Source organism: Galleria mellonella, unplaced genomic scaffold, assembly GCF_026898425.1.
Source record: "Galleria mellonella isolate WM207_F2 unplaced genomic scaffold, CSIRO_AGI_GalMel_v1 utg789, whole genome shotgun sequence".
Classification (NCBI taxonomy): Eukaryota; Metazoa; Arthropoda; class Insecta; order Lepidoptera; family Pyralidae; genus Galleria; species Galleria mellonella.
This window is the reverse complement of record NW_026442155.1, coordinates 279,329-293,943: the sequence shown is the minus strand read 5'-3', so window position 1 is coordinate 293,943 and position 14,615 is coordinate 279,329. Positions and strand designations below refer to the sequence as shown.

The 14,615-nt window shown below is 35.3% G+C and overlaps 1 protein-coding gene across 1 annotated transcript in view; it reads left to right on the top strand.

The window, feature by feature from the left end:
• The first annotated feature begins 1,731 nt into the window (after nucleotides 1-1,731).
• LOC116413491 (coronin-1C-A-like) overlaps nucleotides 1,732-14,615 on the top strand; it is a 39,735-nt gene continuing 26,851 nt past the window's right edge. Inside the window, 3 exon segments of the mRNA XM_052901735.1 lie at nucleotides 1,732-1,854; nucleotides 2,522-2,668; nucleotides 3,296-3,493. Of these exon segments, the coding sequence (XP_052757695.1) occupies nucleotides 1,840-1,854; nucleotides 2,522-2,668; nucleotides 3,296-3,493 (360 nt within the window). The 5' untranslated portion in view covers nucleotides 1,732-1,839.

Below are 14,615 nucleotides of genomic sequence, written 5' to 3'. Positions count from 1 at the left end.
AATTGACAGTATTGAATTGACACTGACAGCAAGACACTTGACTGCTGACAGTTTATTATAGTTGCAAGTTATATATTTTTAATATCCCAATTTTTTTATTAAATTACATTTTCCATTCAATTACGAAAATGTTGAAAAACCTGTCAATAGCCGGTGCATCTTAGCTATATGAGCTGAATGCGTTCTTAGTTACACCATGGAAAGTATACTTTCAAGTGGCAAATTATTCATAATTTTTCAGTCATTGCAAGTTTGAAGACGACGCTATCAACATTGTTAAAAAATATTTAACCAGTGCCCGTGGTCACCGTGATGAATACGCCTAGAATTCAGCACGATGGCTTCTAAGGGGGGCCACGTGGAGGTCGACGTGACAGGGTATATTGCTAGCAAAGGAACTAGTAGTCCGCATTACTAACAAAACCTTCCCCCTCCCCCCAAGTTCGATCACTTAAAATTACTATAATAATAATTAATAATGTAATAAAGAAGAATATCGCAATACATATATAGTTAAGAGCGAATAGATAGATAGTATTCACCTATATTATTAATTATTCTAATGTGAATAATTAAATTATAACTGTAATTGCTTTGAAAACATAATTATTTGTACGTATACATTAAATATTTTATAGTATATAAATGATGACTGAACGTAATATAAATCATAAAGAATATATTTGCAGTACAGTGTACTTTGAAACGATTTAAATGGGTAGTAATTACTCATTTTATACATAAGTAAGTTAAAAACTTTTAGATCTTTAAATGTGTTGTAAATAGAATTAGAAGCATTATAAAAATCTTTTATAAAAATTGGCAGTAAAAATTATACTGCCTATTTACAAATTCTTATAGAATTAACCAAGATGTTTTCTAGGTGAAACTTCGTGGACGTCGACCTGACAAAATATATTGCTAACAATAGGGCTGTTAGATCTCCATTACTAACAATCCTCCAAATCCTTCCTAGAACGTCTGTTGCCCACTCCAGTATGCTGATAGCTATTAGCAAATAGGTTTATTAGATTACATAATATGAATTTTTTTGAGGAGCGAGATCTTTTTGTAAAGGGGGAGGCGGGGGCGATAGCAAAATAAATTTTCAGGACTGTGGGAAAAGAGCCTCTTTTCCCTGAAAATTATTTTAAATACCAATGGATGCACGATCGATTAAATAATTATAATACAGTAAGACTCACGATATATAGATTAATTATATATGTACAGATTTATATGAATTATTTATGTCATTTCTTGTTAATGATTATGTACATTTTGTATTAAAAACGTCCAGGGATCAAATTACTAATTTTTTTGTAAATATTAATAATCAGACAACACTGAAAAAGTCCACAGATTAAATTTTGGAAATGAACAAAAAAATGTTCTGATAATTAAAAAAAAGACTTAATTAATTAAAGAAATGGTTAGAAGGAGCGTAATTAAAAAATATAAAGGCGATTGGACTCAGACTTTTTTGTAACGAAGTAAATCCACAGTTACTGTGAAAGTACACGTTGTAAGATGTAAAGATTTTTTGCTTATAGATATATATTTACCATTAACAAATAAAAATATTACATTATAAGTAATTGAATTTGTTAATATATGTACTTTCTTAATGTTTTAATAGTTTCATGTTTTAATTAATTATTTTTAATTGATGTGTTTCCGGCTGTGGTAAATGTAAAAACCTTAAAGTGAGATTAAACTTTATTTTTTTTTTACATCTACCCTTGTTTACAAAATATAGAATGGGAACGAGATAATTTAATCCATAGCTGCAAAAGTGATATTTGGATTTAAAATCTTAAAAGTAAAAACTAAAGAATCATGGATTTTGACATGGTAAGTTTTATGGTTTTAATTAAATTTTTGTATTTAGTTTTGCCTTTACATGTAAATGCAGGATTTCTATGTGATATAGTGACATAATATAATGATAGATTAAGATAAACATGTGAATTTATGCAATGCATTGCCCATAATCTAAAGCATCATTTATGTAACAATTTAAACTTTAAATCAATACTTAAAAGTGATAATAAAAGTAATATATTTAAAACGGAGCTTTCTTTCGAAACTATTATACCTACTTGCCTACTCAAGAAATAGTAAAGTACGTATAGTATCTCTTTTTCTTCTTCTTATTTAAGAGTTTCTTCTTACCGTGCAACTAATTTTCTTTTCAAACATCTTTCTTTCCATTTGCGTCATTGTCCATGTTGTCACACAGAAGAAAATAGGCATTCGAAATATGGATATGGAGGAAAATGGAATGCATAAGCTGGACAGAAAAAGAAACAAACGAGGAAGTTTTGAAAAGGCGAATAAGGAAAGAACTTAAAACAATGAAGAATAGAAGTAAAATGCTGGGCTACCTTACACAACATGCCGATTTTTTAAAGAGCCTAGTAAAAACCTATAAATATAATATTTTTCAACAATATTATAGACATTTATGTTTGAGTCAAGTAAATATATTTAATCCTTATATTCTGTTTTGAATTTCCAGCAAGAAATAAAAAGGCACAACAGCTTTACTAGTCCTAAAACCAGAGCACCGGTCTCGAAAAGAGTTGGAAGAGAACGATGCCATAGTTATCACTCACAAACTCCTACAAGAAGATCGGAACCAGAATCTTGTTTACGGGTGCCAAAAGTAAGTTTATAAATCTGAATTTACAAATTTTTTTAATGTAAAAAATGAATTTACTCATAAATTAAAATATTGTGTGCTTGTTTAATTTTCAAATTATAAAATTTGAACACATTCGTAACTCGTTAGCATTTGACGTAGGCAAGGTGCGTTCCAAAATATTAAATTTGCATTGTAAATTAAGATTTGAAAAAGTACATTAAAATTCGATATTAAAAATTCTAATACTTAAATATAATTTCTACATATTTCCCTTCAATCCTACGAGCAAAGCATTATTTTATTTCAAACACCTGGATGTCAGTTTAAAATCAGTCAAATGTAGCGGCTGTAGGCATTACCAAATATGGAGTTCGCTCGTTTTCCCAACCGTCCTCCCTTCGATTCTTAGTAGCTCTCTATTTTATTTTCTATAAATTATTGAGTTATTTTCAAATGATTCAATTTTATTCTCTTGTGTAATTAATATAATTTCCTCTTATAAATAAAAGTGAGTTGGTATTCATTCCAAGTATTTTATGTCAAAATATAGGTCATTAGTGAATTGGAGGTTATGTTATATGAAATTGTTCGGATAAAACGTAATGTTTATTGTTTTGTTGTTAACCGTGTGATAATTTCGCGTTGCAGATGTCATTTAGAGTGGTTCGTAGTTCAAAATTCCGCCACGTTTACGGGCAAGCCCTGAAAAGGGAGCAGTGTTATGATAATATAAGAGTATCGAAAAGTTCTTGGGACTCTACGTTTTGTGCCGTGAACCCCAAATTCCTGGCGATTATCGTGGAGTCCGCCGGCGGAGGCGCCTTCATAGTGCTGCCACACAACAAGGTGAGTACCAAAGTGTTCTACACCAAGTCAAACTATTTATAAAGTTTAGATTTATTGACATTTAGTCATCTACTCTATACATATAAGTTGTAGCTCTACATATATTTACTATTAAAGAAGTTGTAGCTTTTCTTTAATGGATAAGAACAAGGATTTTTAGGGCCTATAAAGTATTCTTGTTGTCACTTTTAAATTATTTTAAAAGATAAATCTTACCAATTTTATAATGACAGTCCATATAAAAAAAGTATTTATTTAATATCAATTGTGATAAAATTCTTTTGGATAATTAGTTTTAATGTTTCTTAATACATTTTCTTATTACCTAATATATTTATTGTATTTAAAGTATTATCTAACTGAATTTGATTAAAATAACAATTTGTAACATATAATAAATTAGTCAGACCAATTGTGTATCACAAATGTGATATATTTCTAACAGGAAGATGTATAAATAGTTGGGTTTCAATATTTATTTTTATTCCAAAATGTCATTATGAGCATTAATATTATTTCATACACTTATCAATTATTATTAAGTGACTTTTTTTTATTAAAGATACATTAAATATTATTATATTTAATGTATGTATTAATTAAAAAAGAGTGATCACAACCATAATTCTGCAATATAAAACAATCATTTATAAATGTACTATTTTATGTAAATATAAAATAGTATAAACTTGAATTAAATATACCAAACTTAGTAAAAATAAATGTGTGCCACAAACTTTGTAAACTGTGTATACATATACTTAGTGAAATACTTGCTGTTTAAGATTTCCATATTGAAATAATTATTTTATCAGTATTTTTCCATTGAAATTTGGGAAAATAATATTAATAAATTCTCTATATTTCCATATCCAACAATGCCATAATAGTAATTTAGGAATGTAAATTATTTAAATTACTTTATAGATATATATTGTTTATTAGGGGACCTTGGTCCCAATGTTGTGTCAGTCGCCAACTACCAGTAACTGTGTATAGTTTTCCATTCTTTTAACAATAAAATTCTTTAATAAAAATCCAACTGGATTTGTGACAAATAAATCATCTCTATTTGTCTATGTGCTCAATTTTTATATGAATGTGTTTTGACATATGTATAAAATTCACTAGATTACAAAAACAATAAAATGCAAGCTAAATTTTAATATGATAGAGTTGTGTTCAATGTGTCATTCATCTTTCTGTCACAAGCAGAAATGCTCATGGCTATTTTAATTTTAAATGTGTAGAAATATTACAGTGATATTATGGGGTATGGAAGCCTAACGTTTTAGTACTCAGCAACACAAAAGGTACATTGTTTTTTGTGTTCTGTTTGAGGTACTGCTCGTGTCTATAGGCGATGGTTACCATTTTCTATTAGGTGGGCCGTCGAGTTTGTCATTAAAGTTGAATAAAAAGAAATAGCTTTCAAACACATATTATCTTTAATTACATATGATATTTATTCAATGAAATTTGTTTGTTTTTAATTTTATCTTGTTCTCCTTAAGTTTTTTTTTTTTTTTACTATTAATAAAATAGGATTCCCAAATGCAAGATTGTATAAAATATTTTGTCTATATATCAGGTTAGCTTCTAGTTCCCCACAGCATATAATATTCGGAATGTTTGTGTCGTACATTGTACCATATCTAAGCAGGAATAATCACTAATTAAACACATTATTTACACTGTGCTACTATCTAATTATTGTATTTGCATACACATTATCACTTGACACTGTTTAATTAAATGTTTAAATGACTATAAAATATTTATATAATATTTATTTTTGTTAATGGATGATAATGGAATGGTAACCCCACCCGCGCTATCGGTATACACCGGCGGGGCACCAGTGAAGGATGATAGGTGAGGATGAAGTAGGTCAGTTAGCCCATCGTGACGAATTCAACGAGAATTGTTCACGATGGTTTCCAAGGGGAACCACGTGGAGGTCGACCTAATAAGGCATATTGCTAGCAATGGGGCTGTCAAACTCCATTGCTAACAATCCCTTTCCCCCCTTATATAATATTTAGAAACTTGTCGCAAATTTAAGTACAAGTTATTACATTTTAATTGCAATATCTATTTTTGACTTGACTTAAATGCTTTCCTATTAATATATTATGAAAGTTTGTCATGGTGTCTGTATGTTTGTTATTCAGTCACATTTGGCTGCATGACTTTTAATGTATTTTGCTTGACAGATGTTGCTAGTTTCAGCCTGAAAGCAATATCTGAAATGTGATGTCTAACATGTTAATCTTTAGGAAAATCTAGATAGATTTTCCTTGATAGAAATCTGGGGATGTCATTAGCATATATTAGTTTCTTTTATTTTTACACAACTTAGAATGGCAAACAAGCTGACGGCCCACCTGATAGAAAGTGGTAACCGTCGCCTATAGACATGAGCAGTACCATGCACATAACAGAGTATACTGTTTCGCCCATGATACCCCCATGCGTTGCCATTCCTGAGGACTCAGGTGTTATTCCTCTGTACCCAGTAAATTCACGCCATATCCCACCCTTCAAACTGAAACACAGCCATGCAAACAAAACTGCTTCACAGTAGAAACACAAATGGGACAGAGGGAGAATCGACTTTTGTACAGTCTCCCTCTTATTTCTACATATAGATTATACAGGATGGTTATTTATCACTTTATTTCAGGTTGTCCTTCAATTTGTTTGTTATTCCCGTTAGTATAAAATAACAAGTCAATTAATAGTTCTTGTAGCACTATTTATTAGGTTGCTGTTTAGAAACTCACATCTGGCTGATAGAGACATCTATGTGGACCAGATTTTTGTTTGTTTTCAAATTGATTAGACCTAAACACGATAATTCTTTTGCACGTAGTAGCGTTAATTAATGTTCTGAGTATACATACACTTGTATTTGTACAAAAGGCGCAATACATATTTCCACTTGTAAACCGATTTTGATTATTTTTTTTTTTAGTTGAATAGTAAATCTTTATTTGTCTATACAAATTTTTTCAAGATGGAAGGCGATTTTTCCTTAATTTTCTGTTCATTTAGACTCGATTTAAAGACGTAACAGGTTGTGGTAGGTCGTCGCTACGTAATTTGTCAACAATCCCAAGCTCATAAGCGGTATCGAATCCATTGTGTGTTCTGTCGCTTATATAACGGATTGTGTTCCGAGGAATCGTTCAAAATGATGCGTACACCGCTCGCCATCGACAGGGAATTCGTCTTTACAGTCTGTAACCTAAATGGTCGCGTACAGTACAGTTATAGAGGAATTTCCTCCCGTAAACGCTCGAGCTGTGGATTGGGCTTCACTTGTGGAATTAACTTTCCCTGTTTTCCTGACGACGTTTTCTTTACCGATTACAGAACAAGGTCATTTAAAAATGGCATGATAATAGCTCTTTAGAATAAACTTCCAGTAGCAGTATTTCCGAACCGATACGACAACATAACCTTCAAGAAAAGAGCATATTCCTTTTTAAAAGGCCGGCAGCACACCTGAAATGGCTTTGGTATTGTAGGTGATCATGGGCGGCGGTACTCACTTACCATTAGGTGAGCCTCATGCTTGTTTGTCCCCTGTGTTGTAAAAAAAAGGTTTTATTCAATTTTGGCAAATTCGCAAGTGAATCGTACTGTTGGAATTTTGGAGACGTTCGTAGGTTACCATAACCATTTACCATTAAAAAGGCTATGTATTTGTTTGTCACATTTATGGTATAAAAATTACTTTGTTTGTTACATTATACTGAGCATGAATTACTCAGGCCGCGTTATCTGAAGTATGCGGTTGGAGTGACGGTCAGCAGTTATCGAAAGAACAATACGTCTGCCAGTGGACAGTATTGTGTTAACTGATATGGGGGAACAATGGAAGGTGCTCCGCTTACGGCAAAAACCGACTGCGTTATAATAACGAAGTGCATGTTTACGTATCAGCACCTAATGGACGGTTTAATGCCTGATTGGTCTTTATTATGCCTAATTGATATTTGATTAATCATCTTGACATTGTAAAATCGATAGTTACAATACCAGAGGGAGATTTTGTACAGAAGTCGATTGCTTGGGTACCTCTGTCCCATTCGTGTTTCAACCGTAAAACAGTTTTGTTTGCATGGTTGTGTTTCGGTTTGAAGGGTGGGATATGGCGTGAATTTACTGGGTACAGAGGAATAACATCTGAGTCCGTCTGAGGAATGGCAACGCATGGGGGGTATCATGGGCGAAACAGTACTCTGTTATGTCCATGGTACTGCTCATGTCTATAGGCGACGGTTACCACTTTCCATCAGGTGGACCGTCGGCTTGTTTGCCATTCTAAGTTGTATAAAAAAAAAATTAGATGTAGATTTCACAGTTGTATTTCTGAAGGTTTAAAATCAGGTATATGTTTTATTTTGATACGCCATCAAGAAATGGTATTTTTAGTTGGTTTTCCTACTTTTGGAATCCATGAGTACGAAGTAGCGGGCAAAAGGTTACACGCAAAATATGTATAAAAGTAGTTGCCACGCTTGACAGGCAGATTGGCAACCGCAGGTAGCCTTTAGAGATGTTTTAAGAGGGACTGCTGCCGTCCCTCGCCCTCCCTTAGTCGCCTCTTACAACACCCACGGGAAAGGAAGGGGTAGCCTATTCTATGCCGGGACGACATGACCTTAGGGTATAAAATTATAATAATTTTGACATAAATATAATCCAAAATTGTTTCATAACGGTCTTTACATTAAACCTTTCGCTGTGATATCAAATTGAAGTTTTAATTTTAAAGATGAATTTTGACGAATGGCGCCTCTGAATCAACGCCAATGTGTCAGTAGTATTTACATCATTAAGCCAGATAGTTATTCGCTCAAAAGTAGTTTTTTTTTTTTTTAATGAATGATTAATGCAATGGTAACCCCGCCTGCGCTATCGGTATACGATGGCGGGGCACCAGTGAGTGGTAATAGGTGAATAATGAAAAAAGGCAAGGGTTTAACTTCCCCATTGTTAATAATATCAGGTAGACCTACACGCGGTTCCTCCTGGAAACCAGCGTGTTCAATTGCTGTGGAATTCATCACGATGGATCAAATGAGCTGCTTTCATTTTCTCCTGTCATTTCTCACTGGTGCCCCTTTAGCGTTTTTATTTTATTTTAAAGAATATACATTCGGAATGATCCTATAGAAGTTTTATAAAAAAAAAATATTGAAAAACTAAATTGCTGACCTAGTTTACTTTTTTTTTTTATCAAAACAACTGATTTTGCCACAATTGTAGTCGGTGTTTTTGCGAAACAAAATCTTAAATTACAGTGGAGCAAAAAGAACTTTTGACCGGTTGGTGTAATAATATGTCCAACAAGAGGAACGGACCGGGCGGCGACGTCGGTTGCGGCCATCAAAAATGCCTAACAATTTGGCGGTCGAAATGCGAGCAAAAAGCGGCCGCTCCGGACGCGAGACACCATGACGAGTGCATTACCCCGAATTATGCGGCGTGTATGCAAGCGGCGACCATTTTTCGTCAAATTAGCAATTTAACTGCACAGCCAGTGGGCCGGGTTTAACGGCTCCCGCAATTAGGGTTGTACTATGACAATTTGCCGAATTTAGCTTCTATAATTATTGTCTAAAGGTTGTTAATTGTTTGTTGTTGTGATTTTAGTTTCTTTGTATGAATACATATTTTTTTTTTATTTTATTTATTTATTTATTTATGGCAACAAACAGTCATTTACAAAATAATTAACAACAATATACATTACAGTTTTAGAACAATAGACCTAACAGTGGCAATAACAGTATTTTTAAAACATAGAGATTTATTTATGAAGTCCTATGGAAACACGCATGAAATTTAGCAACAAAATCCAAGGTACTAATATATACAAGTATCAAAGATGAAGAGAAAGAAAGAAGAAGCGCCGATTTAATCTTAACATACAAGTTTTTGAGTTAATTTACTTTTAAAAATATGAACGGATTCATAAAACGGATCTAATTCAAAATATTGTTTTTAGTTTTAATATTTTTTTTTTTAATTGACGTTATAAAGAAATTTCAGGCGAAGTTACAATTTGCAAGTGAGGTTACCATTCCATTATTATCCATTCTAAAGAGCGTGCATATAAAATTTCATTTAAATCCGTTCAGTCATTTAAGCGAGCTTGAGTAACAAACATCCACCTTCTACATTTACGAACATAACACTAGTAGGATTGGGGGAAAGGGATTGTTAGTAATGGAGACTGAGAATCCCATTGCTAGCAATATACCCAACCAGGTCGACCTCCTCGCAGTTCCCCCTGGAAACTATCATGGTTAATTTCTAAGGAATTCATGATGGGCTAACTGACCTGTTTACATTCTCATCTATCAGCCTTCACTGGTGCTCCGCCAGCGTATACCGTTAGCGCAGGCGGGGTTACCATACCATTTTCACCTATAAAAAAAAAACACTACTAGGATTAATAGAATTAAATGTTCTACCAAATGTCAACAATCACTAAACAAACAAACAAAACAATTAGATACAAATACGACTCGGTTTAGAGACTTCTTATAAGAATTTAACGATAAACAAGCCGATGACCCACCTGATGGAAAGTGGTAATCGTCATTTGGGAACAGCATCATCTGTTACCATTTCTGATCACGAAGATTATCTCTTTATACTCAGTAACTTCATTGCTATATCCCATTTTTCACAAAGAAGTGATGGAACGGGGACTATCGGTCCCATTTCTAGAAATACATTCAGTCCTTCAGAGGTTAAACTCCACACGGTCCTCCCTGGATACCATTGTGGTTTATTGCTGGTGATTTGGTCACGATAAGATAGGAATCAACCTGATTTCACCTTTACCTATCATCACTGGTGCCTCGCCAGCGCATACCGACAACGCAGGCCGGGTCACCATTCTATTTTCATCCCATAAATGTAATACAGCTGCCCGGTTAGCAGCAGAAACATGAATGAGACCGTGTTACCCATGCAGGCGACCTTGTAACTTGGTGAATAACAGGATTTATATTTTAGGATGATTGCCAATTCCCATCAAGTGGACCGTCAGCTTGTTTGGCCAATCCCAAATGGTATATAAATAAAGATTTTGTTACACAAAAAATACAAACTAAAAGTATCAGAACGACAGATGTAGACAAAATCTTATCTGCAAAAAGAATCGTCAAATCCATTAAGAAATATACGAAGATATCGCTAACATTCACAAAACAACTCCGAGTCGAAACTTCCGAGAGTAGGCAAAGTAGATGGAATCTTATCTGAGAAATCAGTACAAGGTATGATAGGGCTGATATACCTAGAGAAATTAAAAGTTAAGAAAAAATAAACATACATACATACATATCTGTCACGCCTGTCTCCCATTAGGGTAGGCAGAAACAATAGAACGCCAGATGCTTCGATTCAAACAAACCTCTTTCGCTTCTTCCACATTCATCAATCTTTTCATACACGCTCGCTGGTTACGGGTACTTTTAATTTGACCCTTCTTCAGCACGTCGCCTATTTGGTCAACATACGTCTGTCTAGGGCGGCCTCTACCGACATCTCCATTCATTCTTGCTCGATAAAACCTTTATGGAATTCATTAAAAATTAATCATAATTCAATGCTTTATAAAAATACTTAATATTCAATAGTTATTTTTTTATGCAACTTAGAATGGCAAACAAGCTGACGGCCCACCCGATGGAAAGTGGTAACCGTCGCCTATAGACATGAGCAGTACCATGGACATAACAGAGTATACCGTTTCGCCTATGATACTCCCCATGTGTCTATGTACTCCCATGTATTCTCCATTCCTGAGGACTTAGGTGTTATTCCTCTCTACCCTGTAAATTCACTGCTATATCCCATTCTTCAAACCGAAATAGCCATGCAAACACAACTGCTTTACAGTAGAAACACGAATGAGACAGAGGTGCACAAGCAAACGACTTTTGTACAAAGTTTCCCTGGTCTGGTAGTTATTTTTGAAACTGACGGCAATGATTTACGTTATCAGTGAACATTGAATGATAACAGTAAATATATCGTCTACTCGTAAATCTGCCGTAGATAATGCATTTGACGATACGTCATCCATACTATCCACCATCCGGGCTGTCAATTATTCATAACGTCATTAGAAGCAATTAAATTTAATAAGTGCTACACAATCACATCTGTCGCCTAGTTCTCATGCTAGGATACCCTATTTTTTTTTTATTACTTAGTGGATGATAATGGATTGGTAATCCCGTCTGTGCTAACGGTATACACGGGCAGTGCACCAGTGAGGAATGATAGGTGAAGATACAGCAGGCCCTCTAGACAAGCAGTGAGCGAATTCGACGATGGAATCGACATCGCCAGAGCCCGTGAGATAGAAAGAGATAGCAACGTCGGATGTCTCATTCCATCTCACGGAGTCGTTAGCGACGTCGAGTCCATCGACGAATTTGCTTGCTACTTGTCTAGAGAGCCAGGTCTCAGCCCATCGTGACGAATGCAACATTAAATTGATCACGATGGTATCCAGTGGGAACCGCGTAGAGGTAGACCTGACAGGGTATATTGCTAGCAATGCGATTGTTAAGCTCAGTTACTAGCAATCACTTTTCCTCTTTCATAAAAATATTAATAATATTTTTTATTATTCCCGTAATGCTGCTATTTGAACCGACTTCAAAAAGATGGAAGTTCTCAATTCGGTTTTTTTTTTGATGGGTGGAAATGGAATGGTAACCCCGCCTGCGCCAACAGGATACGCTGGCGGAGGACCAGTGAAGGGTAATCGGTGAGAATGAAAACAGGCCAGTTAGCCCATCATGATGAATTCATCAGGAATTAATCATGATAGTTTCCAGGGAGAACCGCGAGGAGGTCGACCTGGTTGGGTATATTGCTAGCAATGGGATTCTCAGTCTCCATTACTAACAATCCCTTTCCCCCCTCTCAATTAGGTTGTATTTTTTTTATGTTTGTTACTTCATATAACTCCGTCAGTTGGAAATCGATTTGAAAAATTCTCTTTTTATTGGAAAGCATGTACTTACAGACTGGTCTCATAGAAGTTTTATCAAAATCGGTTCAGTAATTTAATTTTTAAATTAAAATAACTGATTTTGCCCATTGGTTATGTTAATTTTTTTTTGTGAAACATAATTCTTTGTTCTCCTTAGGTCCTTTCTTACATTTTGCTGGGAATCGAACGAAAAATATTACGATATCATGATTCCTGTAATTCTGTATTCTTTTTAAACCTTTCTGACTGTCGTTCAAGTTGCTTTGGGTAGTCACTTTAATATATTCTAGTTTCGCGCGTAAAATAATTTCAAGGTTATGTTATTATTTATCATTTTGTCTTATCTTATGCCTGTATTATGCACTTCTGACTGTGACATAGTGTTCATATCTCGGTGATAAAAATGTCCTTTTCTCCTATGTTTTTTTTATGTGGAAATTAAATAGTAACAGTATATGCTGGTCGGGTACCAATGGGGGATGATAGGTGAGGATAAAGCCCGATCAGTAGATACCAGAGGGAGACTTTGTACAAAAGTAGATTGCTTGGGTACCTCTGTCCCATTCGTGTTTCAACCGTGAAGCAGCTGTGTTTGCATTGCTGTGTTTCGGTTTGAAGAGTGGGTTATGGCGTGAATTTACTGGGTACAGAGGAATAACACCTGAGTCCTCAGGAATGGCAACGCATGGGGAGTGTCATGGGCGAAACAGTATACTCTGTTATATCCCATGGTACTGCTCATGTCTATAGGCGACGGTTACCAATTTCCATCAGGTGGGCCGTCAGCTTTTTTGCCATTCTAAGTTGTATAAAAAATAATCTACCTATACGAGGCCGGGACGCATCGCTAGTTTGTAACATTAGAAGGATTACAGAGAGCAATAATGTAACTCTATCACCTCAGTATTCACCACGAGACATTACACGTGCACGATTCGCGCTTGACTGATTCTATAACTAAAGCGCTTACACCCAGTAATTATTTTCCTAACAATAAATTTATAATACTTAGTAATAATTATGTTGCTACTTGATAGAGGGCAAAAGAGGAAGAGGAAGACCGAGGAATAAGTACATGGGACAGATAAAGGAAACGCTAGGCGTCATCTCGTATAGAGAGATAAAGGATATGGCCTGGGATAGAGCTGGCTGGAGGAAGATGCATGAATTAGTTGCACCGGCAAGAGGGAACTCTTAAATGAAAAGATAGAATAATTATGTGGTGGGGACAAAGGATTGTTAGTAATGCGAACTAACAGTCCCATTGCTAGCAATATACTCTGTCAGGTGATACGTTTACGTGGTCCCCCCTGGAAGCCATCGTGCTGAATTCCAGGTGTCTCGATGTTCACGATTGGTTACCATAACTGATAGAAAAAACAATATACGCACATTCCTTTTTAAAAGGCCAGCAGCACACCTGCAATGCCGTTGGTGTTATGGGTGATCATGGGCGGCGGTAGTCACTTACCATCAGGTGAGCCACATGCTCATTTGTCCCCTGTGTTGTAAAAGAAAACTGTCAGATTGACCTCCACACGGTTTCTTTTGTAAACCGTCGTGGTTTAGACACCAGGATAATATTCAAAACACTGTCCTTTGTTTTTGAGAACGTCAGGATGGTCTAATTGACCATGATTTCTTGTAGTACCCTCATAGTAGTACTATTTAATGTATACCAATAGCAGTAGTGGCCGTGTCGGTCCCAGCATAAAATGGGCCACCCCTTCCTTTCCCAACCAGGTCGACCTCCTCGCGGTTCTCCTTACAAACTATCATGGTTAATTCCTGATGAATTCATCATGATGGGCTAACTGGCCTGTTTTCATTCTCATCTATCACCCTTCACTGGTGCTCCGCCAGCGTATACCGTTAGCGCAGGCAGGGTTACCATACCATTTTCACCCACAAAAAAGAAACCCCTCCTTTCCCGTGGGTGCCGTAAGAAGCGACTAAGCGAGCTTATGTTCGAGAGAGAGGGAGCAGAGTCCCACTTAAAACACCTGTAAAAGCCTACTTGCGGTTGCCAACCCGCTTGCCAATCGTAGCAAGTACTGGCATAACTCCCCTTATGGATAAAGCTTA